Source organism: Python bivittatus, unplaced genomic scaffold, assembly GCF_059951505.1.
Source record: "Python bivittatus isolate LINGU-HERP-01145 unplaced genomic scaffold, Pbiv_v1 ctg000940_np1212, whole genome shotgun sequence".
NCBI classification, from domain to species: Eukaryota; Metazoa; Chordata; class Lepidosauria; order Squamata; family Pythonidae; genus Python; species Python bivittatus.
Genome location: NW_028277123.1, coordinates 951,117 through 973,058, shown reverse-complemented (window position 1 = coordinate 973,058; position 21,942 = coordinate 951,117). Strand labels below are relative to the sequence as shown.

General features: G+C 45.9%; 1 protein-coding gene across 1 annotated transcript; it reads left to right on the top strand.

Annotated features, from left to right (window-relative positions):
• The first annotated feature begins 17,108 nt into the window (after positions 1-17,108).
• Positions 17,109-21,559, top strand: LOC148213645 (P2X purinoceptor 5-like). The gene is made up of 5 exons (XM_088131304.1): positions 17,109-17,228; positions 18,020-18,091; positions 19,661-19,866; positions 20,173-20,253; positions 21,424-21,559. The coding sequence occupies exons 1-5, from the start codon at positions 17,109-17,111 to the stop codon at positions 21,557-21,559; spliced, it is 615 nt and encodes a 204-aa protein (XP_087987430.1).
• Positions 21,560-21,942: the final 383 nt, after the last annotated feature.

Genomic DNA, 21,942 nt, shown 5'->3' with positions numbered 1-21,942 from the left:
AGCATACAAGGGTTCGGATCTTCTGTCATCATCTTCAACCCACAGACGACAATATCTGGTGAGTCCAAGGAATTTTCTTAGCTCTTTTTTATCCTTAGGAAGGGGTTGGGTCGCTGTCCTCTCAATCCGGGAGGGAGTGATCCGTCATTTCCCTTCACTAATCAAATGGCCCAGATATTAAACTTCCTGTTGTACATATTGTAATTTAGACTTTGATACTCTTAAACCCTGTTGCCACAGGAAGTTCAATAAATTGTTGGGTGATCACTTAACTTGCTTTTTCTTTTCCCCTGAAATTAACACATCATCTAGATATAGAAATAATTAAGTTCCTGCTTGTGGTGTAAAGTTTTCCAGGACTTGTTCCAGCACTTGCCCAAATGGATTGGGGGCTTCTGTGAAGCCTTGGGGAAGGACAGTCCAATGGTTCTGCCTTTTTCTTCTTGTAAACGGGTTCTTACATTCAGAGGCAAACAAATCCCTTGAAGCCTTGCCCAGCGGACAGGAGAAAAATGCATCCGTTAAACCAAGGACCCTAAACCATTGATGTGCTGGTGCAATACGTCCCAGGAGGGTGTAGGGATTTGGAACCACAGTGTGTCTGCCTTGGACTATCGGATTCAACAATCTAGGATCCTGCACCATCCTCTACGTGCCGTCTGGTTTGCGCACTGGCAGGGTCGGAGTACTGTATTTTGACGTGGAGGGTTCCAATAACCCATCCTTCAAAAAGCCATCAATTACTGGTTGGAAACCCGTTTTCCTCTCTGTGGTGATGCCATCTTGTTTGTGCTTTACCACTTCTCTTTCATGCTTTAATTTCACCCTTAGGGGTGGAATGTTTAATCCCCCCCATTGCCTTCTTTGACCCAGACTATGGGCTCTATGTCCATTCCATCTTCCTCAGTAAGGAGGAGAATGTCTTGGGCATCAGGCGGGGTCTTGGGTGATTTTTCAATTTCTATTTTTATTCCAAAAAGGGCCTTAGCGTCTCTTCCCAAGAGATTGGTCCCTGCTTCAGGAAGATGTCACATTTCGAATTCAATGTGGTCTTCTCCAAATTGCAAAGTGGTGGGTTTCATTCGGGATACATAAAACACTTCACCCTTTACCCCTGAGACTCTGGTCTTTTCTCTGGAGAGTTCAGTTGTTGTTGTTATTGTTGTTTAGTCGTTAAGTCGTGTCCGACTCTCCGTGACCCCATGAACCATACTGCGCCAGGCCTTCCGGTCCTTCACTGCCTCCCTGAGTTTGCTCAGTTTCATGCTCATTGCTTCAGTGATGATATCTAACCATCTCATCCTCTGCCGTCCTCTTCTCCTTTTGCCTTCAATCTTTCCAAGCATCAGGGTCTTCTCCAAAGAGATCTCTCTTCACATTAGGTGACCAAAGTATCTGACCTTGAGCTTCATTATCGATCCTTCCAATGAGCAATCAGGGTTGATTTCCTTTAAGATTGACTGGTTTGACCTCCTAGCCGTCCAAGGGACTCTCAAGAGTCTTCTCCAGCACCACAGTTCAAAGGCATCAATTCTTCGGCGCTCAGCCTTCTTTATGGTCCAGCTCTCACAGCCATACATTGTTGTTGTTGTTGTTTAGTCGTTAAGTCGTGTCCGACTCTTCGTGACCCCATGAACCATATTGCGCCAGGCCTTCCTGTCCTTCACTGCCTCCCTGAGTTTGCTCAGTTTCATGCTCATTGCTTCAGTGATGCTATCTAACCATCTCATCCTCTGCCGTCCTCTTCTCCTAGCCATACATTACTACTGGAAAAACCATAGCTTTGACTATGCGGATCTTTGTCGGCAAGGTGACGTCTCTGCTTTTTAATATGCTATCTAGGCTTGCCATGGCTTTCCTCCCAAGGAGCAAGCGTCTTTTAATTTCATGGCTGCAGTCTCCATCTGCGGTGATCTTGGAGCCCAAATAAATGAAGTCTGTTACTGCTTCCATTTCTACCCCTTCTATTTGCCAGGAATTGATGGGTCCAGATGCCATGATCTTAGTTTTTTTAATGTTGAGTTTCAAACCAGCTTTCGCACTCTCCTCTTTCACCCTCATCAAGAGGCTCTTTAGTTCTTCTTCACTTTCTGCCATTAGGGTGGTATCGTCTGCATATCTGAGGTTGTTGATGATTCTCCCTGCAATCTTAATTCCGGCTTGTGATTCTTCCAGCCTGGCATTTCTCATGATGTACTCTGCATATAGGTTAAATAAGCAGGGTGACAGTATACAGCCTTGTCCTACTCCTTTCCCTATTTTGAACCAATCGGTTGTTCCGTGACTGGTTCTAACTGTTGCTTCTTGGCCCGCATACAGATTTCTCAGGAGACAGGTAAGGTGGTCTGGTACTCCCATCTCTTTAAGAATTTGCCACAGTTTGTTGTGATCCACACAATCGAAGGCTTTTGCATAGTCAATGAAGCAGAAGTAGATATTTTTCTGGAACTCTCGTGCTTTCTCCATGATCCAGCGAATGTTGGCAATTTGATCTCTAGTTCCTCTGCCTCTTCGAAACCCAGCTTGTACATCCGGTAGTTCTCGGTTCATGTATTGCTGAAGCCTAGCTTGTAGGATTTTGAGCATAACCTTGCTAGCATGTGAAATGAGTGCAATTGTGCGATAGTTTGAGCATTCTTTGGCATTGCCCTTCTTTGGAATTGGAACGTAAACTGACCTTTTCCAATCCCGTGGCCACTGTTGTGCTTTCCAAACTTGCTGGCATATTGAGTGCAGCACTTTAACACCATCGTCTTTTAGTATTTTAAATAACTCAGCTGGAATACTGTCATCTCCACTAGCTTTGTTGTTAGCAATGCTTCCTAGGGCCCACTTGACTTCACTCTCTAGGATGTCTGGCTCAAGGTCAGCGATCACACCAGCGTGGACATCAGGGACATTAAGATCTTTCTTGTATAGTTCTTCTGTGTATTCTTGCCACCTCTTCTTAATCTCTTCTGCTTCTGTTAGGTCCCTGCCTTTTTTGTCCTTTATCATGCCCATCTTTGCACTAAACGTTCCTTTCATATCTCCAATTTTCTTGAAGAGATCTCTAGTCTTCCCCATTCTATTGTTTTCCTCAATTTCTTTGCATTGTTAATTTAAGAAGGCTTTCTTATCTCTCCTTGCTATTCTCTGGAAATCTGCATTCAGTTGCTTATATCTTTCCCTTTCACCCTTGCTTTTCGCATTCCTTCTTTCCACAGCTATTTGTAAAGCCTCATCAGACAGCCATTTTGCTTTCTTGCATTTCTTTTTCTTTGGGATGGTTTTAGTTGCTGCCTCCTGTACAATGTTACGGACCTCCGTCCATAGTTCTTCAGGCACTCTGTCTACCAAATCTAATCCTCTAAATCTATTCATCACCTTCACTGTGTACTCACAAGGAATATGATCTAAGTCATACCTGAGTGGTCTAGTGGTTTTCCCTACATTCTTCAATTTAAGCCTAAATTTTGCAGTAAGAAGCTCATGATCTGAGCCACAGTCAGCTCCTGGTCTTGTTTCTGCTGTCTGTATAGAGCTTCTCCATCTTTGGCTGCAAAGTATGTAATCAATCTGGTTTCGGTATTGACCATCTGGTGATGTCCATGTGTAGAGTCGTCTCTTGTGTTGTTGGAAAAGAGTGTTTGCTATGACTAGCTTGTTCTCTTGACAGAACTCTATTAGCCTTTGCCCTGCTTCATTTTGTAGTCCAAGGCCAAACTTGCCTGTTATTCCGATTACTCCTTGACTTCCTACTTTGGCATTCCAATCCCCTATGATGAAAAGGACATCTTTTTTTGGTGCTAGTTCTAGAAGATGTTGTAGGTCTTCATAGAAGCGGTCAACCTCAGCTTCTTCAGCATCAGTGGTTGGGGCATAGACGTGGATGACTGTGATATTGAATGGTTTGCCTTGGATACGCACTGAGATCATTCTGTCGTTTTTGAGGTTGAACCCCATTACTGCCTTTCCCTCTCTCTTATTGACTATGAGTGCAACTCCATTTCTTCTAAGGGTTTCTTGCCCACAGAAGTAGATATAATGGTCACCCGAATTAAATTCACCCATTCCCGTCCATTTCAGTTCGCTGATTCCCAAGATGTCGATGTTCAGTCTTGTCATCTCATGTTTGACCACATCCAGCTTGCCTTGGTTCATAGATCTTACATTCCAGGTACCTATACAATATTGTTCTTTGCAGCATCGGACCTTCTTTTTGCTTCCAGATACATCCACAGCTGAACGTCCTTTCGGCTTTGGCCCAGCCGCTTCACTCTTTCTGGAGCTACTTGGAATTGCCCTCCGCTCTTCCCCAGTAGCATATTGGACACCTTCCGACCTGAGGGGCTCATCTTCCGGCGTCATATCTTTTAGCCTTTTAACATTGTGCATGGGGTTTTCTTGGCAAGGATACTGCAGTGGGTTGCCATTTCCTTCTGCAGTGGACCACATTTTGTCAGAACTCTCTGTCATGACCTGTCCGTCTTGGGTGGCCCTGCACGGTATAGCTCATGGCTTCACTGAGTTACGCAAGCCCCTTCGCCACAACAAGGCAGTGATCCATGAAGGGGGGAGAGTTGTGTACCCGGAGATAAAGAGGAAAGAGAGGATTTCGACACTCCTGTATCCACGAGAAATACCACCTCTTCTCCCAAGGATCCCACTGTTAAATTGATTGAGGGCTCCCAGTGGGATCCTTTTATCAGGTGCCCCTGACCTCCCCAATCTTCTAATTCGATCAAGGAGAACACGTGTTGTTCGTTATCTGTTTCTCGTCCTTTTGGCGGACAGTCTTCCCAGAAGCATCCAGGCTGGCCACACCCGTAGCATGTCTGGCCTAGCCCGAGGAACTTCAGGAGACCATGCAAATTCTGTTCAGCAAGGTTTATTAGCTACAACCTCTATCAAGAATCTTCCCAGACTGAAACTCTGTTCCCACAGTAGCTGTGAAAACAGAGTTAATTCCTCAGGGAGGTGCCAGCCTCACCCTCTTCTCTCTTCCTCGCCCTTCTGGAGACGAAAGAGGATGCTTGCCTCCCTGAATGTGGCCTTCATAATTCCATTCCATCACATAGCGCTCCCTTTCAGGCCAGGGAGTTCCTGGTGTTCTAGTAAATCCCCGTCCTGTGTCCCGCCCAAGTGATGCTCTTCCACCCCTGTGCCCCACCCTGCCACTGCCTGGTCTTACATCTGGTCGGTTCTCTGGTTTATCCGCAGGGGAAGCCTTTCTTCTAACTCCTTCATTTACAGTGCCTATCATCGTTTTATTCTTTTGTTTCATCTTTTCAGTATCTCTGTTGACATAGACTTTGGGGGCTTCTTGTAATAGATCATTTAATGGCTGATCAGCCCATCCATCGAGTTTTTGCCATTTTCTTTGTATATCGGGCCATGCCCTAGTTACAAAATGCACTTTCAACAGCGCCTGATGTTCCGCGGTATCTGGGTCCATGCCAGAATATTTTCTCAAGTTGTCCTTAAGAGGTTGTAAAAAGGCACTTGGTGCCTCCTCTTTTTCTTGTTCTAAATTGAAGGCTCTAGTTAAATTTTGACTTTTGCGTACCACCTTTTTTATTCCTGAGACTATCATGGGTCGCAGCTGTCATACTCTCTCGATCTGCGTCATTATTATTTTGCCAGTTAGGAAAATTCTGGTCCCCTTGGGCGTTATTGTTTGGTCCCGCAGGGTTTTCTCTGTCCCAAACTCTGATGGCTGTGCCTCTGATCAACTGGCGTTCTTCGCTAGTGAATAGAGTTGTTCAAGTTGCCATCATCTCTCTCCAGGAATAAATGCTAGGTCCTAGGAAGACGTCAAATTGCTCGGCTACCCCCAAGGAGTCTTCTACCAAACGTTTCATCTGTAGTTTAAAAGCTCGAAGTTCTGAACTGCTCAAGGGGTCTTGCACATAACTTATTACTGGAGCTCCATTAGCGTCTTCGCCATTCGGCACCTCCTTGAAAAGAAACATTTTTCTTGTACTCGGCTAAACTCCTCCTCCTCCTTGTTTGGTTGTATTCTGGTAATTCATTGTCTTTCAGATCATCAAATAGGGCTTTTAATCCCCAAGAATAGTCACCAGGAGGTCTCAGGGTTACGGTTGGCGATGTGGAAGGATTGGTGCCTGGGGAACGGCTGGAATTTGTTTCCCTTGATTTCAATGTGGATTGTAAGGTGGAGGTAAATGGTCCGGGGGGTCCATTTCTTTACTGGGACCACCCCCTCTGTCTCTTCTCCTTGATCCTCTGCCAACAGTTTAAAGCAATTTTCTTCCTCACTTTTGGTCCAAACTCTAGCATAAAATCTCTCTAGTTCAGACGCCCTGTTTCTGTTTCAAAATTCCTTTAGTGCTTGACGTGTAAAATAGTCAGTTGTACCAAACTGCGGCCAATGAACCAAATCCCCTTGGATCGGTTTCTTGGGCCACACGAAATAACAATATTTCACCATTTTCTCTTTTTGTAGATCCAGGGTATACTTTCTCAGTGGTGGGACATCCCGTCCACTTAACATCCTGCGTAACGGGCTTTCTCCAGGGATCTCTGGAGCCTCACACTTAGTAGTTCCTTCTGACCCTTTTTGCTAGTGTTATTTCCCATCCCGACTGGATATTTAAAGGCTTTACTGAGACTTTCAATCACATACGTTTAACCAAACCAATCACTTCCTCCGTCTCTGGCCAGGCTCCTCGCGGACAACTGGACTTGCAAATCGGGAGTCTGCTCTCGCTTCTCCCGTTCAGGGACCCGTGTCCCGTAATGCGTCTCGCACCGCTCCGTCATTCAAGTCTCAGACACGCACCAGTCCTACCCGACCTGCCAGGTAATGCTTTGCGAATGCCTGCGTTTCTTACCTGGTTTCGTGCACGATGTTCAGGTCTCGGCCGATTTTGGTGGGAAAAATGCCGGTCAGGAATTCACCCTGGTCAGCTTGCCCTCCCGAACCACCATTTCCAATCCGGTCCTTTAACGGGCAACGGGATCCGAAAGTTACAGCTTCCCTTCGGCTCCTGAAATCAGTAGGGCGCCCCCCAAGAGAGGGCTTGCAGCCCCGGACTTACCGAACTCCGCTTCAGGATCCCGGACGAGCCCCCAGTTGTGAGAATCAAAGCTGCACAAATAATCCTTCTCGGATTTGGAAAGGCAAAGTTTCTTTCCAAGCTTTTGCAAAGACCGATGCTTCTCAACTCGCAGGCTGTAAGAAGCACGCCATTAGAGATTTCAGTAAGGTTTTTATGCATCCCTTCACGCGTCGCGTTGGTCCTGCCTCGTTTTTCTCCTGGGGGGGCAAATCCAAGTTCACCACCTATCCGAGATGCCGAAAGCAATACATTATTTCTTTTATGATCCCCAGACCCCCTTTTCTTGTTCACATTTTATAATTTCCTTGAGATAACTGCCAAGGCCCAGGACCATCCTGTCTCCACTAAATCTCTGTCCTTTGTGTTGTTATTTTCCTTCCTTCCCTGATTCACTCATTCTTACTAACAAAAGGCAACACTTGTTTCATTATCTTTCATTCCCAGGTCTCGCCTTGGTGTGACCCCTTCCTTTTTGTAAAGACGTTCAAATTCCAAGCGTAACCACGTTAACCGTTAAGTATCAGAAAGCCTTGTTAGCAGGACGTTTTGTTAAAAGGTAGTTTCTACTCCTTACACAATGGCTCCTCGCTGCAAATTAGGATATTTTTTCTGCAGCTGGCCAATCTTGGCTGAACCTGAAAACCAGTCAGGATCAATCCTGGTTAGTGCTTAGATGGGGGACCACTCAGAGATCCCAGGTCTGCAGAGGTGACGTGGAAATCAAAACCTCACTCCAAATGGCAATGGTAAATTGTGGCTGCGTAATTACCCAGAGAATCACCCTGAGGTGTCTGTGAAATTCAAGGAGCCAGGAGGATTTTCTTCCCTTCGCTTCGCTTTCTCGGAGCCCCATCACAACCCTGTGAGGTAGGCTGGCCGAGAGAAAGTGTGTGGCCCAAAGTCACTCAGGGAGTTTCCACGCCTGATGCGGGACTCGAACCTGTATCTCATCCAACGCTTTGTGCACTGGGTGACACCAACACAACGCAGCACTCTTCTTAGGGGGCTGTTGAGGGCCTCCAAAACTGTATTGGGTGGGGGGCTCTCCAGCATGCTGCCTGGGGAATTCTGGGAGTCGAAGTCCGCCCATCTCAGAGTCGCTCAGGTTGAGACAGGCTGACGGGAAGCAAAGCTGGGCCATTCGTGGTCTCCACCGCCCTCTAGCGGGCACCTGTTGAACAGCAGCATAGGCGGAGCCATCTCTTCTCCCTTGCGACCTGCCTTCACCAGCCACGGATGCCGAAATGCGGCACTGGGGCGCAGGGATATCCACGGGCATGGTCAGAAAAGTCAAGATGGCGGCCAGGGTGGTGCGAGGGAAGCGCCACAAATGTTTCTCAGGTGCTGGGGGTTCTCCTTTGCTGGAGGGGTTTAAACAGAACTGGGGGGCGGGGGAGGGAAGCATCCGTCGGGGGTGCTGCGGGACTGCCCTGGGAGGGCTGGATGACCTCCCGGACCCCTTCATTCAGTGCTTCTGGGAGCGGGGGTGGTGAGGAAGTATGGCAGGAGACCACGGCTGCCTCCACCACGGCGTTGGAGCTCTTCCTTCCTTCGCTCCTTCCTTCATCTTCCTGCCTCATCTTCCTTCTGCTTTGTCTAGCAAAATTCCGAAACAGTCTTTTTCTAATTCTTTCCCCCATCTTAGGGCGAAAGTGTTCTTTTCGTAATGGCCAATTTGATCAACACCCCAAACGAACGGCAAGATACCTGCGCTGAGGTAGGATGGGATTAAAACGGACAAGGGCGGCGTGTGTGTAAGGAGTGTGTGGAAGTAAAGAAGTGAGTGTGAAAGCAGTGCAGAGCATACAGTAAAGAAGATTCTGATACTCTGGTGAAGAGTTTCTCAACCTTAGCAACTCTTAGATGCGGGACTTCAAGTCTTAGAATTCCCCACCCAGCATGATTTAAGACGTGGGCGTTTAACTCCCAGAATTCCACCCATCCGCAAGCATGCAGGCTTGGGAATTCTGGGAGTTGAAGCCCAGCCATCTAACAATGGCCAAGCTTGAGAAACACTGGGCTGAACAAACCCCGTTCCTTTAATGGTTCTCCATGGGAAGAAGGCCACATAGGGCGCCATGCTTCGACCGCCTTCTCCCTTGCATCTCGGTCAGTTGAAGGATTCTTCTGGAAAAAAGCCGGTTGGCTTCCAGCCTTGGGTTCGGGTTTTGGGAAGAAGACTCCGTCCTTTCCTTCTCTCCCAGAACCCGGACACTCCAGATGCTTTGTGTTCCCGTGACCAAGACTACACTCCAGGAGAAACAGGGAGATCTGGCAATGGCATAATTGCTGTTCTTACTGTTGTCGCCCTTTATGGAACTAACGTGTCACCCACTGCGTTCAGTGATGGCGGCTTAGATGTGCAAGATTAAAACATCAGTGTAAGCTGTGCCACGTTCATGATGATTAGAGATGATACAAGCTTTCTAACGAGATTAAAAACTCCAACAAAATCTCTAATAACAATCAAGTAACTTCTCTAAATAACGTTACGATTTAAAATCAATCCCTTTATGGTCCCCCACGTTCATACATACGGTAGAAGGGTAATTAAGAGCCAAGGCTTGGAGGCCCTCCAGAATTCAGTGCGGCTAAAAAGTTTGGAAACGCTTTTGAATTTTCAGTATACTTTTGCCACACACAAATCTGTAGCTTTGGACCACTTTCCTCCACCACTAAAGGAACAAGCATAATGTTTTTGACTCATTTGTTTAACTGGGTCCTCTCCATCTGCTAGTAGGACTTGTGTGCAGAACAGATGACATTTTAGGTCGTATTTAGGCAGAAATGCTGATAATTTAAAAGGGTTCACAAACTTTTAAGCACCGCTGAAATTCAGTGTTTCGTGCAGTGTTTCCCAACCTCACCAACTTTAAGATGGGTGGCGTTCAACTCCCAGAATTCCCCAGCCAGTATAGCTATCTGCTTTTTTCTTTTTTCTTTGGTAAATCTATTCTAGAAATTGATTTTGAATTTGTATGCTGCGGGTGGGCATTCTAGAGTTTATCTCACTTTTATGGACCCCCACCCAAAGTTGTTGGGAATGATCTGGCTGAAAATTCGAGGGTCTGCTTCTAAAAATCTATACAGTATTACTCTTTTTAAAGTACCCGTATTTCCAGGATATAGTTGCGGATAAGTTGATCCGCGTATAAGGAGACCCATGGATTTTTAACCAAAACAACAGGATGTAATTGACTCATGTGCCTGTGAGTAGGTGTTATAACGGGATGTGATACTGTGCTCAGTTACGACAACAAGGGAGCCTACGTTGCTCACGGACACTGCATTTTCGCATGACCAGGTTCCTGAACTTCTCACTTCCCTGCCTTTCTGATGCAGAACCAACGTTCTTGACACCAAAGACGATGCCTATCTGAAAACGTGTCGCCACGGAGCAGAGCAAACTTACTGCCCCATCTTCTCACTGGGGAAACTGGTCAGCTGGGCCAAGAGCAACTTTCAGGAGACGGCATGAGAGGTATGAAAGACCTAGGTCCACTCCTTTCTTCAGATGGTGGTCCGTGCTACAGTGATGAAGGATGAAGAGGTGCAGCAGGGTCTCCCTTCCCAGTGGAGGAGCCTCATGGACTTCCATTTTCTGGGAAGGACTATCTCCCCACTGTGGAGCTTTAATGGGACCTTCCGACGTGGCTTGGGGGGAGCTTAGATGGCAGAGGTGGGGTTTGGTTGAGGAGACTTGTGGTCATCAAGTGAAACCCTGCAGCAATTCGGATTCGCACCCTCTTCTTTTTGAACCAGGACCCTGCTCTGTTTATTTTATTAATTCATGTCAATTGAGATGGCCACCCTGCGCCCTCTCTCAAGGTGACACTAGGTGGCGAGGAAAACAATAAAAATAATCGTAGACACTTCTGCCACGTTACCCTCTCTTTCCACCCCTCCTGTCTCCCCCTGTTGTCGGAGTGGAGCGATCTGTGATCTGTGACCAGCTCTGGACTCTGCTTGCGGGAGGGGTTGGAGTGGAGGAGCGGATTGGTTTGGAAGGGTAGGGAATAGAGATGTAAGATTTCCAGAAATGTTGAAGCCTGAGAAAAAACAATTTTTTTCTGGAAAAAATAGAAATTTTGGAAAAATTGGAAAAAAAGTTCAGTGTGGAGCAGTTTTACAAATTGCGTGAAATGCAGTGTACATAAAAGTATTGTGCTTGCAATAAAACAGGTAACCACCCCCCTTTCCCTGAAAAGCAAGAAAAAAAAGCAAGAAACCATCAACATAAAAAATCATCCGCTTTGCCCCTTAGCGCTAACGGCAAATAAAGTTAAGGTCCACCTCAATATTCAAGCTCCATGGAAAGTCTACCCTTTGAGTGGTGCTTTAAAGAAAAGAAGCAGAAGACACAAGATATACGTGCAGTTTATTCTATCTCATTTTCTGAATTGCTGTCGTCATTTTCCGTTTCTTCCTCCTCTTCCTCTTTGTCGTTTTTCTCATGGACTTCTAAAAACGGTAGGTTTGCACGGATTGAAACAAGCTTTTCTCCCCTTTCGTGGGTCAGTTTGTTTCTTGATTTGGTGTGAATATTACCAGACGTAGAGCAGATTCTTTCACGTGCAGCAGAAGATGCAGAATCTGCAGTCAGCGAGATGCGAGCGGTGTCAGAGGTGGCGTGGCGCAGAGACCTGGCCACCGTGTTGCAGGAGGGATGTGTTTTGCAGAATCCAGGGGCGTTCCTGGCCCAGATCCCTGAAGATGGTCCATATCCTGCAACCTTTGAAAGTACTTTTCCAACCTCAAGTCCGAAGAGTGCAGCGTCTTTCGTCTTCCAGTCAAACGCAGCAGCTGTTTTCTCATCACTCACACCGCGGCCTTTGAGTCGTGGATCCACTAGATTTGCAGCAGCATGTATTGGAGGGCAACAAAATTCTTCCCGTTTCTTAACAAGATCTTTCACTTGAATTTGGAGATGCACTTAGGTTTCCAAAAAGAGATGTTTTTATCACAGCCACGTGGTTAGGAATTTCTGACAAAAGTGCTGGGTCTGATTCAGATGAACGGATTGCTGAAGAAATTGGCGTTAAAATCTGCCGGGAGTTCTGCAGCTGAACCCAAAACACGTCCACATCAAGCACAGCGTTCCTGATATTTCTGGGGATTTTAGGATCCTCAGTTATTCCTGTTGCTTGAAGAGCTTCTTTGTTTTTCAGTAAACTTTCAAAGGAGACCACCACTCCACCCCAGCGTGTTGTCCTACAGAGCTTCGGTGTCACTATTTTATTCTCTGCGTTTTTTTCTTCTTGCTTCTTCTTGAAGACTGCGGTGACAACATGAGTAGCTTTGACGTACTTGACAACTTCTTTAGCTCTTCTATAAATCCTTTGAAGGGTGTCCAGTTTCATGAAGACACTCAGAAGTAAGTTTAGTCCATGAGGTGCACATCCTAATGCAGTAATCTGTGGATACTTTTCCATGATGATTTCCCACGCAGCTTCCATGTTACTTGCATCGTCAGTCAGCAAAGCCAAGACTTCACCCATGTTCTCAATGTCTTCTAAAACTGCACATCTTTCACTGCTGATATACATACTCTGCAGTATGTCTGTTCTCTCCAGTTTCAGTGCTTCTATAAAAGACTGGTTGCGGTGTTGTTATCACAAAGTTGATGATTCCTTCTCCCCGAACATTTGTCCGTCCATGTGTAAGTCCTGCGAGACATAGAGCTTCGCTGATTTTTCCTTGTGCAGATCCCATCGCACGCTCGTATTCTGACTCCGAAAGAGGCTTGCTCAAGGAATGTCTGCTTGGCAAACGATACGCTGGTCGTAATAATTGAAAAGCTTCCTGCCAATATGCATTTTCAGTTATGGACAATGCTGATCCAGAAGCAGATGTTGCTCTTGCAAGGGCATGATCCATTTTCTCCTGATTTTCAAGTGTCACTTTATGTACCAATGAAGGTATGGGGCATAATTGTGAGGCAGTGGTTTGCAACACTTCTTTACCTGAAGATGCTGCTGGTGAAGAAACACTTTGCAGTGATGCAGAAGCAGCAGAAATAGCGTTTCTGGAATTCGAACTCTGGAAGGAAAAGCTACTTGCCCTTTCATTCTGGTCCCCATCATTTAACTCCATAAAGTATTTTTTAATGTCTTTAGGTCACCTCTGGCACGCAAGAATGTGTTTGGTCATCCTTGTGGCATTTGGAAAAGAGTATTTCTTCTCACAATATCTGCAAATTGCAGCTTTGTTGTCAGCAGAAATTGCACTGTGGAAATGTTTCCAAGCTCTAGGTGTTGGTCTCACCCTTTTCCTGAGAGGAGGAAAAGAAAAACCAATTTACTGACCAGACTATAGGTAAACATCCTGCTGCGATGGTGGAGAACCTTAATCAATAATCATTGAAGGGTTACAAAAGAGAAAGTGGTTTCTCAGACAAATTCACCCCTTCACCTGTCAGTCGAGGCCTGAGAGGAGGACGGAAACCATCATCCCCTGTGTACCAGCAATGACTCACCTGTCGGAGGTCCGAGGGACACAAGGAAGCTACACTGGAGGCGTTTCCCTGCAGCGCCCCCTAGTGGCGCAGGTGCGCACTTCCCCTGTTTGATAACTACCTGGAGAAGTCCAGGGTTACCTGAATTCTCTTCCAGGCTTTGCTTGTCTTCAGCTGAGAGAACGTGCAATAAGTTAAGATTTACAAAAGTCTCAGAAATCTTTCAATAACGTCTTCCCAATTTTTCCGGCTTCTTTCCAGGCCTTCCCATCTCTATCACCTATCCGCCTATTTTTTGCATTTCAACCCAAAAGCTGCATCGAGAGGCTCATCTCACGGTCTTTCGGACAAACATCATTTGAATCGCTGCATCAGGTTGTTCCGTTCCGTAGCGGATAGTTTATTCCTGAACGCTGAACCTAATTGCCTTTGCCGGAGATTGTTTCTGTCCTCCGTTTTGTCGACCACTCTGGGCGTCTTTGGGAAGGCCACATGATGACCCGAATCGTGCGCTTGGTGCCTCCCTGAAGGATCCAAAAAGGGACTCCCGTCTCAGCTCCCGTCTCTTGCCAATAGCGCATCGGCTCCAACCATGTGGTTCAGGAGCTAGTGAGCTGGTGAGGAGGCTCAGTGGATATTAACAGCCCTTCATTTACGTTCGTTTTAGCTCATTTCTTGTAGTTTTTTCATTGTTAATGATTAGAGTGTTTTTTTCGGTATTTCGTGCTATTTTGACTTTGTTGTGAAGCGCCCAGAGTCGCTTGTAAAAGTGAGATGGGGGCCTATCTAAATTGGATGGATAAAGAAATAAATGCGTATCCTAGATCTTTGGGAAGGATCTGGATTCAAGGAGAAGTATCTGGCAGACGTGTGAAAATGGCAATAATAGGCCAGGACTCAGTGCAGGATGACCTACAGGTAGTCCTCAGTTTAAGACCGAGTTCTGTTCCCACGATCTGTCAAGCCGAATTCGTAAGCCGGTGCAGGATTATTGTATATTGTATAATATCTTGTATAATACTGTATCTGTAGTATTTTGTCATGAACTCAAACCATTGTGCATTTAAGTCAAACCCCTGTGAATTTAAGTTGAATTTTGCTGCCATAGGCTCCGTTCTTCACTACGGCTGGTCCGTAAACCGGGCGTTCTTAGCCTGGGGGCTCCCTGTAGATGCCCCTTTCCCCTCTGGGATTTTGTGGCTAAATATCCTCTCCGCAAGCCAGTTCTTTTCCCCAGCCCTGGTTATGTCATTAACAAGCCAAGGTCGAGGCTTCCGGCCTCTTGCGCTCAACTAGGCCTAACCCTGACAGTTGCCATGGCAACCTTCCTCCCTCAAGCGGTCCCCTTCCACCGCTAGCCAGAGAGATGGACACGGAGGCGACTGACTCCTCTCGTCCACCTCGGGTAACCTCCTCAAACATCTGGGGAGAAAAACACACTTTTTGCAATCTAAGAGGAAGAATTCGCTTTGGAGATCTCAGAATAATCTGTAAGGCTGAAGGGGTGTGTCCAAATGACAAAAGCAGTGTTGTGCTGTGGGAATGCAAAGTTTCATGTATTTGGGCAACACACAGTGTGTGACCCGGTGCATCATGCTGTCATCCCACAGCTTTTCTCCCCTTGCCCCCAGGGACACCCCCAGGATTTCTTCCACCTGCTTATTCACTCACCTCCTCTGATACGAATTGCTCAGCTCTGCATGACATCATCTTCATCATCATCATCATCATCATCATCATCATCATCATCATCATCATCATATTTTTTCTTCCTCCCCTGCATTTTTAAGAAACGTATATTTTGATATGGTTTTAGCTTATTTGTTCCTATCATTATATTTTAATGGTTTAAACCGCTTGGAGGTTGACAATACAGGGAAATTGCTTAGCCTTCTATGAGATAATCGTAATGGTACTAACGTTTAATTCGCTTTTTAATTCATTAGCTTTCGTTTTGGCCTTCCGTATTTCTGGGGTGTGCAGTTTTCACTCGTAAGCTGCCTTCTGTGTGTACCTGGAAAGTGAGTCCTGCAAACGAGCGGAGAGATGCTACTGGCTTTTAGCCCCCGTGTTCTTGGAACAGAGGACGGCATTATTGAAACATCGGATCAATGAACTGCAACCATAAATGGGACGGGAAGGATGAAAACAGAAAAGCTGGGGTCCCAGTATAATGCAAGCACTGAAGATCCAGGATTAATGAGAGGCTGTCCTGATGCCCAATGCACACGACCTCTTCTCCATTTCATCCCTGCCACAAGGCACAGCAGCACATCTTCCCTTCTCTGTCTCCAACCAGACGAAGAGTGCAGTTGAGCCGGAAAGGTTGCTCACTTGGGAGGCACCCCATCGTTGTTCCTAATAAAGATGCCAGTTTGGGATTCTTTGAAGGATCGGAATTTAAACCAGATAAGAATTTCCTTCCAAGTCCACAGTTCGCTCATTAAAAAAGGAAAAGAAGGATGACTCCTTAATCACGGCGCTCTTAAATCTTTTTTTTTATAGCAATGCTTCCAATTTCTAGCCGGCTGACATCAGAGGGAAGGAAAAGGAGAGGAGTGAATGTCTTGCCTTCTGTTGAAAAGGGTTCCCACGTGTGTATGTACTAAGAAGTTATGGAAAAATATTGAACAAGTAATTTAGAAAACAGGAACCAGAATGGATTTATAAACCTGTATGCATTCATATTATACTCTATTATTGTATCATTATCATGGTTCAATAATTTGGCATGGTGTATATTGGCTAGAATTTTACCTGAGATGTAGATAAATACCCATAAAGGCACTTCCTTGTTGAAGAGATCTTACATTCTTCTGGAAGTCCTACTGAAATCAGCTTCCTTGTACTGTAATTTAATTTAATGAAAGGGTGTAAAGTTTGGAACAGTGTTTCTCCACCTTGGCAGCTTGAAGATGTGTGGACTTCAAGTCCCAGAATTCCGTCCCAGCTGGCTGGGGAATTCTGGGAGTGGAAGTCCACACGTCGTAAAGTTCTCAAGGTTGAGAAAGGCTGGTTTGGAAGGAGCCATGGAGATAACTGCCCAGTGCAAATATTCTCCACTGTGTACTATATAGAGACAGCTTTGAAGAAGGAACGCCAGGAGAGGTGAGCAACTATCAACTTAGCTGGGGAAAGAAGAGGAAGTGAGAAAGAAGCTCAGGAAACGCCTGACTTGATGTTATTGGCTCAAGAGGGGCACAGAGAAACTCTGTCAGGCGGTCAGATTTCAGATTTTACCCTTCTTAGTTTTTCTTTTTTTTTAATATGGTACAGAACACAGACCCAAAGACTGCCCTTGTTTTTCCTACACAAAACTGTTTTATCGTGCAAAATTAAACTCCTATCTTATTCTCCTATCTTGCTAATGCTATGAGTTGCCCACCAGGTCTATTATTTAATCTATCCATTTCAATCTCTGTGTTCTATTTCTATGTTAGCACTATGTTTTCTTATCTGAACTATTCCGTAGCTCCGTGTGTCTCAACCGTGGCAAGTTGAAGATGCGTGGACTTCACCTCCCAGAATTCCCCAGCCAGCATGGGGTCGCCTTCACCAACACCTCGGAGAAGGGCAAGAGGATCTGGGACATGGTGGACTACGTCATGCCCCCGCAGGTACCGGGTTCGGACTTCCCGTTGTCCGACCCTTTTGCTTACAGAACCGGGTTCACGTCCTCTGCGTTGTCTCCTCCAAACCTCCCCAAACGGGTAGGCCCTAGAAAGCTTGGGCTTCAGGGCCCATCATCCCCAGCCAGGAACTCAATGCTGGAGATGGAGGGGTAGTGGCCCAATCCATTTAAAAGTCCCAGGTTTGGGGAAGGGTGGTGTCCTTTGGACTGGCAGAGCTTCTCTGATAGTTCAGGTAGCGGAGAACCATTTCCAGACATCTCATGAAATCTCACACATGACCTCAAGACCACTCCTGGGGACCTCTTGGCCACGATAGAGAATTGGTTTGCAGTAACCTTCTTCTGTAATGTCAGCTTCTGAGTCTAGCCTACAACCCTGGGATCCCCTGGTGGTCTCCCATCCTGCTAAATCCAACCCTGCTTAGCTTTAATGGAATCAGCAATGACTAGCAAGGATGTATTAAAACCAACTGCTATATACAGTACCTATTCAAATCCTCCCATCCTCCCACACTGGACATCAGATTTGGGAATATTGTGATTTCAAGGAAAGGGGTGGAGGGATAAACTATGCCCATGGTTTAAATAGAGCTATAATCTCCTTCCTTCCTTCCTTCCTTCCTTCCTTCCTTCCTTCCTTCCTTCCTTCCTTCCTTCCTTCCTTCCTTCCTTCCTTCCTTCCCTCCCTCCCTCCCTCCCTCCCTCCCTCCCTCCCTCCCTCCCTCCCTCCCTCCTTCCTTCCTTCCTTCCTTCCTTCCTTCCTTCCTTCCTTCCTTCCTTCCTTCCTTCCTTCCTTCCTTCCTTCCTTCCTTCCGCTTTCTCTAGCAAAATTCTGAAACAATCTTTTTCTAATTCTTTCCCCCATCTTAGGGCGAAAGTGTTGTTTTCAGAATGGCCAATTTGATCATCAGCCCCAACCAGCGGCAAGATACCTGCGCTGAGGTAGTCTGGGATTAAAATTGACAAGGGTGGCGTGTGTGTAAGGACTGTGTGGAAGTAACGGAGTGAGTGCTTAAGCAGTGCATAGCATACAGTAAAGAAGATTCTGATACCCTGCTGCAGAGTTTCTCAACTTTAGCTACTCTAAGAAGTGGGACTTCAAGTCTCAGAGTTCCCCACCCAGCATGCTTTAAGACGTGGGCGTTTAACTCCCAGAATTCCACCCATCTTCAAGCATGCAGGCTGGGGAATTCTGGGAGTTGAAGCCCACCCATCTTACAGTGGCCACGCTTGAGAAACAATGGGCTGAACAAAATCCGTTCCTTTAATGGTTCTCCATGGGAAGAAGGGAACGTGGACCGCCATGCTTCGACCGCCTTCTCCCTTGCATCTCGGTCAGTTGAAGGATTCTTCTGGAAGAAAGCCGGTTGGCTTCCAGCCTTGAGTTCGGGTTTTGGAAGAAGACTCTGTCCTTTCCTTCTCTCCCAGAACCCGGAGACTCCAGATGCTTTGTGTTCCCGTGACCAAGACTGCACTCCAGGAGAACCAGGGAGATCCGGCAATGGCATAATTGCTGTTCTTAATGTTGTCGCCCTTTTTGGAGCTAACGTGTCACCCACTGCACTCAGTCATGGCGGCTTAGATGTGCAAGATTAAAACATCAGTGTAAGCCGTGCCACGTTCATGATGATTAGAGACAATACAAGCTTTCTAAGGAGATTAAAAACTCCAACAAAATCTCTAATAACAATCAAGCAACATCTCTAAATAACGTTATGATTTAAAATCAATCCCTTTATGGTCCCCACATTCATATTATACGGTAGAAGGATAATTAAGAGCCAAGGCTTGGAGACCCTCCAGAATTCAGTGGGGCTTAAAAGTTTGTGAACGCTGTTGAATTTTCAGTATACTTTTGCCACACACAAATATGTAGCTTTGGACCACTTTCCTCCACCACTAAAGGAACAAGCATAATGTTTTTGACTCATTTGTTTAACTGGGTCCTCTCCATCTGCTAGTAGGACTTGTGTGGAGAACAGATGACATTTTAGGTCGTATTTAGGCAGAGATGCGGATAATTTAAAAGGGTTCACAAACTTTTAAGCACCGCTGAAATTCAGTGTTTCGTGCAGTGTTTCCCAACCTCACCAACTTTAAGATGGGTGGCGTTCAACTCCCAGAATTCCCCAGCCAGTATAGGTATCTGCTTTTTTCTTTTTTTTTTTTGGTAAATCTTTTCAAGGAATTGATTTTGAATTTGTATGCTGGGGGTGGGCATTCTAGATTTTATCTTATTTTTATGGACCCCCACCCAAAGTTGTTGGTAATTTTTCCTTCTCTTTTAAATGCACCTTCATCAAAATGAATGAACACAGCCAAGAGATTCCGTGCAGGATAATTTTTAAAGTACTCTTTTCATGATAGCCTCCGCCATTATTTAGTGGCATCTGAAGGGGGTCAAAAAAGTCAAAATGGAGGTCACAACTATGTGATTGAAACTGTTTGCTATTTGCAAAATGTTTGGTTGTGACTGCCATCTTGACCTTTTTGACCTCACCTCATCCACAGTCATGCCTGTCATTATCACTCTTCCGAAACCCACCTGAAAATGATTCCAGCGAGCCACAAAATTACCATCTGGCTGACATTTTTCTCATCATCTTGTTTGCTCCTACAGGGATCAAGACCGGGCTGTGTATAAACATCGGGAACAACATCAGCGGGACGTGTGAAATACTAGCTTTGTGTCCGGTGGAGAAGAAAGACAGACCAGAGTTGGTTGCCCTGCATTTTTTACAAAAAAAAATTGGGTAGAAGCTGAGCATTTGAATCCCAGAATTGGGAGTCTCCCTCGAGGTCATCTAGTCAACCCCTTCCCCAGGGCAGGAACTCGAATGAAAGATCCCTAAGAAAGGGGTCCCCTGTCTCCGCTTGAACCCCTGCGTCCCTCATTCCACTGTCATGTGGAAAATATAGATCCATACCGGATTCGCCCTTTTGTCAGACGTACCTAAAATACAGTTTGGTTCTACTCAAGGACAAAAGAATTCAGTTAACCAATGTACTTATTTCCTTTTAAGATCAGCTGTTCTGGCCAATGCTGAAAATTTCACGGTTTACATCAAGAACACCATTCGTTTCCCCAGGTCTAATTTTTCCAAGTAAGTCTTTTTTTTCTTCTTTGCTTCTTTTAGTCGTTTCCACCCCATTAGAGGAGACGTTCTGCCTTGGAGGAGAGTCTTGGGAGAAAAAGGAGGACGATGCTCAGCGATATGTGGACTGAGAGTTATGAGAGAGGGAAATAAGGAAAGGAGAAGAAAAAGGATTTCAGCTTTTGCAGGACGCTCCGTTTCAGCGCTGCTGGGAGTGGAGTGTGCTGACCCAGGACTGAAATTCTCAGGGGTGTGTTCCATGGTTCAACTTACTTTTTAGTTAGATTTAGAAGGCCGCCCAACTCCCTAAGACCCTGGGCAGCCTGCAAGATTAACATTATAAAAACAGTGTAAAAGTGAAAAAAGAGCAACATGCCCCAGGACAGACATTCTTACTAACAGTTGAAGTCCTGTACTTGATGCAGCCCCCACCTAACCCAAGGTCTGGGAAACAGACCAGCTTTCAAGCGTTCAGCATCAGAAGGATGGGAACCGTACGGATCCCACCTGTTTCACAGCCAGAAGCTACCTTATCTGTAATACTTTAAATACTTTAAATACCTATTTTGAAAATATACTCCTTTAAATACCTATTTTGAATAGTCCTTTAAATGGCTAAATCTCCTCAGGGGTACAGCGGTGGTGTGCAGACATCTCCACGGCGTGGTGTCAGCCAGCAACTTTCAGCTTTCTTGATGTATTGTGTGTAGCGTGTGTGACTGGTATCCAACATCAGTTGCAGAATCGGCACGCAATTCCTTTTCACTTACCGTCTAGACTCACAGATCAGCCAAGCATTTTAGGTTCCAAAGTGCACCCTAAAAATCAGGTTCGAAAATCACAGTAACCAAAATACCATAAAAATGCGCCTTTTGTTTTCGCGATTTGGCTGAAAATTCGAGGGTCTGCTTCCAAAAGTCTATACAGTAATACTGTTTTTAAAGTTCCCGTATTTCCAGTATATACTTCTGGATAAGTCGATCCGCGTATAAGGAGACTCTTGGATTTTTAACCAAAACAGCAGGATGTAAGTGACTCATGTGCCTGTGAGTAGGTGTTATAACGGGATGTGATACTGTGCTCCATTTTGACAACGAGGGAGCCTACGTTGCTCACGGACACTGCATTTTTACATGACCATGTTCCTGAACTTCTCACTTCCCTGCCTTTCTGACGCAGAACCAACGTTCTTGGCACCAAAGAAGATGCCTCTCTGAAAACGTGTCGCTACGGAGCAAAGCCACCTTACTGCCCCATCTTCTCGCTGGGGAAACTGGTCAGCTGGGCCGGGAGCAACTTTCAGGAGATGGCATGAGAGGTATGAAAGAACTAGGTCCGCTCCTTCCTTCAGGTGGTGGTCCCTTCTACAGTGATGAAGGATGAAGAGGTGCAGCAGGGTCTCCCTTCCCAGTGGAGGAGCCTCATGGACTTCCATTTTCTGGGAAGGACTATCTCCCCACTGTGGAGCTTTATTGGGACCTTCAGACGTGGCTTGGAGGGAGCTGAGATCGCAGAGGTGGGGTTCGGTTGAGGAGACTTTTGGTCATCCACCCTAACTGTGAGAAACAAAGCTGCACTAATAATCCTTCTTAGATTTGGAAAGGCAAAGTTTATTTCCAACTGTTTGCAAAGGCTGACGCTTCTTAGCTCGCAGGCTGCAAGAAGTGCGCCACTAGAGAGTTCAGCAAGGTTTTGATG

Excerpts from the sequence above, each read along its gene's own strand:
- LOC148213645 (XM_088131304.1), top strand. The coding sequence starts at position 17,109 with ATGGTGGACTACGTCATGCCCCCGCAGGTACCGGGTTCGGACTTCCCG. Across the intron at positions 18,092-19,660 it reads GGCAAGATACCTGCGCTGAG|TCATGCCTGTCATTATCACT; the intron begins GTAGTCTGGGAT and ends CCTCATCCACAG. Across the intron at positions 20,254-21,423 it reads CCCAGGTCTAATTTTTCCAA|AACCAACGTTCTTGGCACCA; the intron begins GTAAGTCTTTTT and ends TTTCTGACGCAG.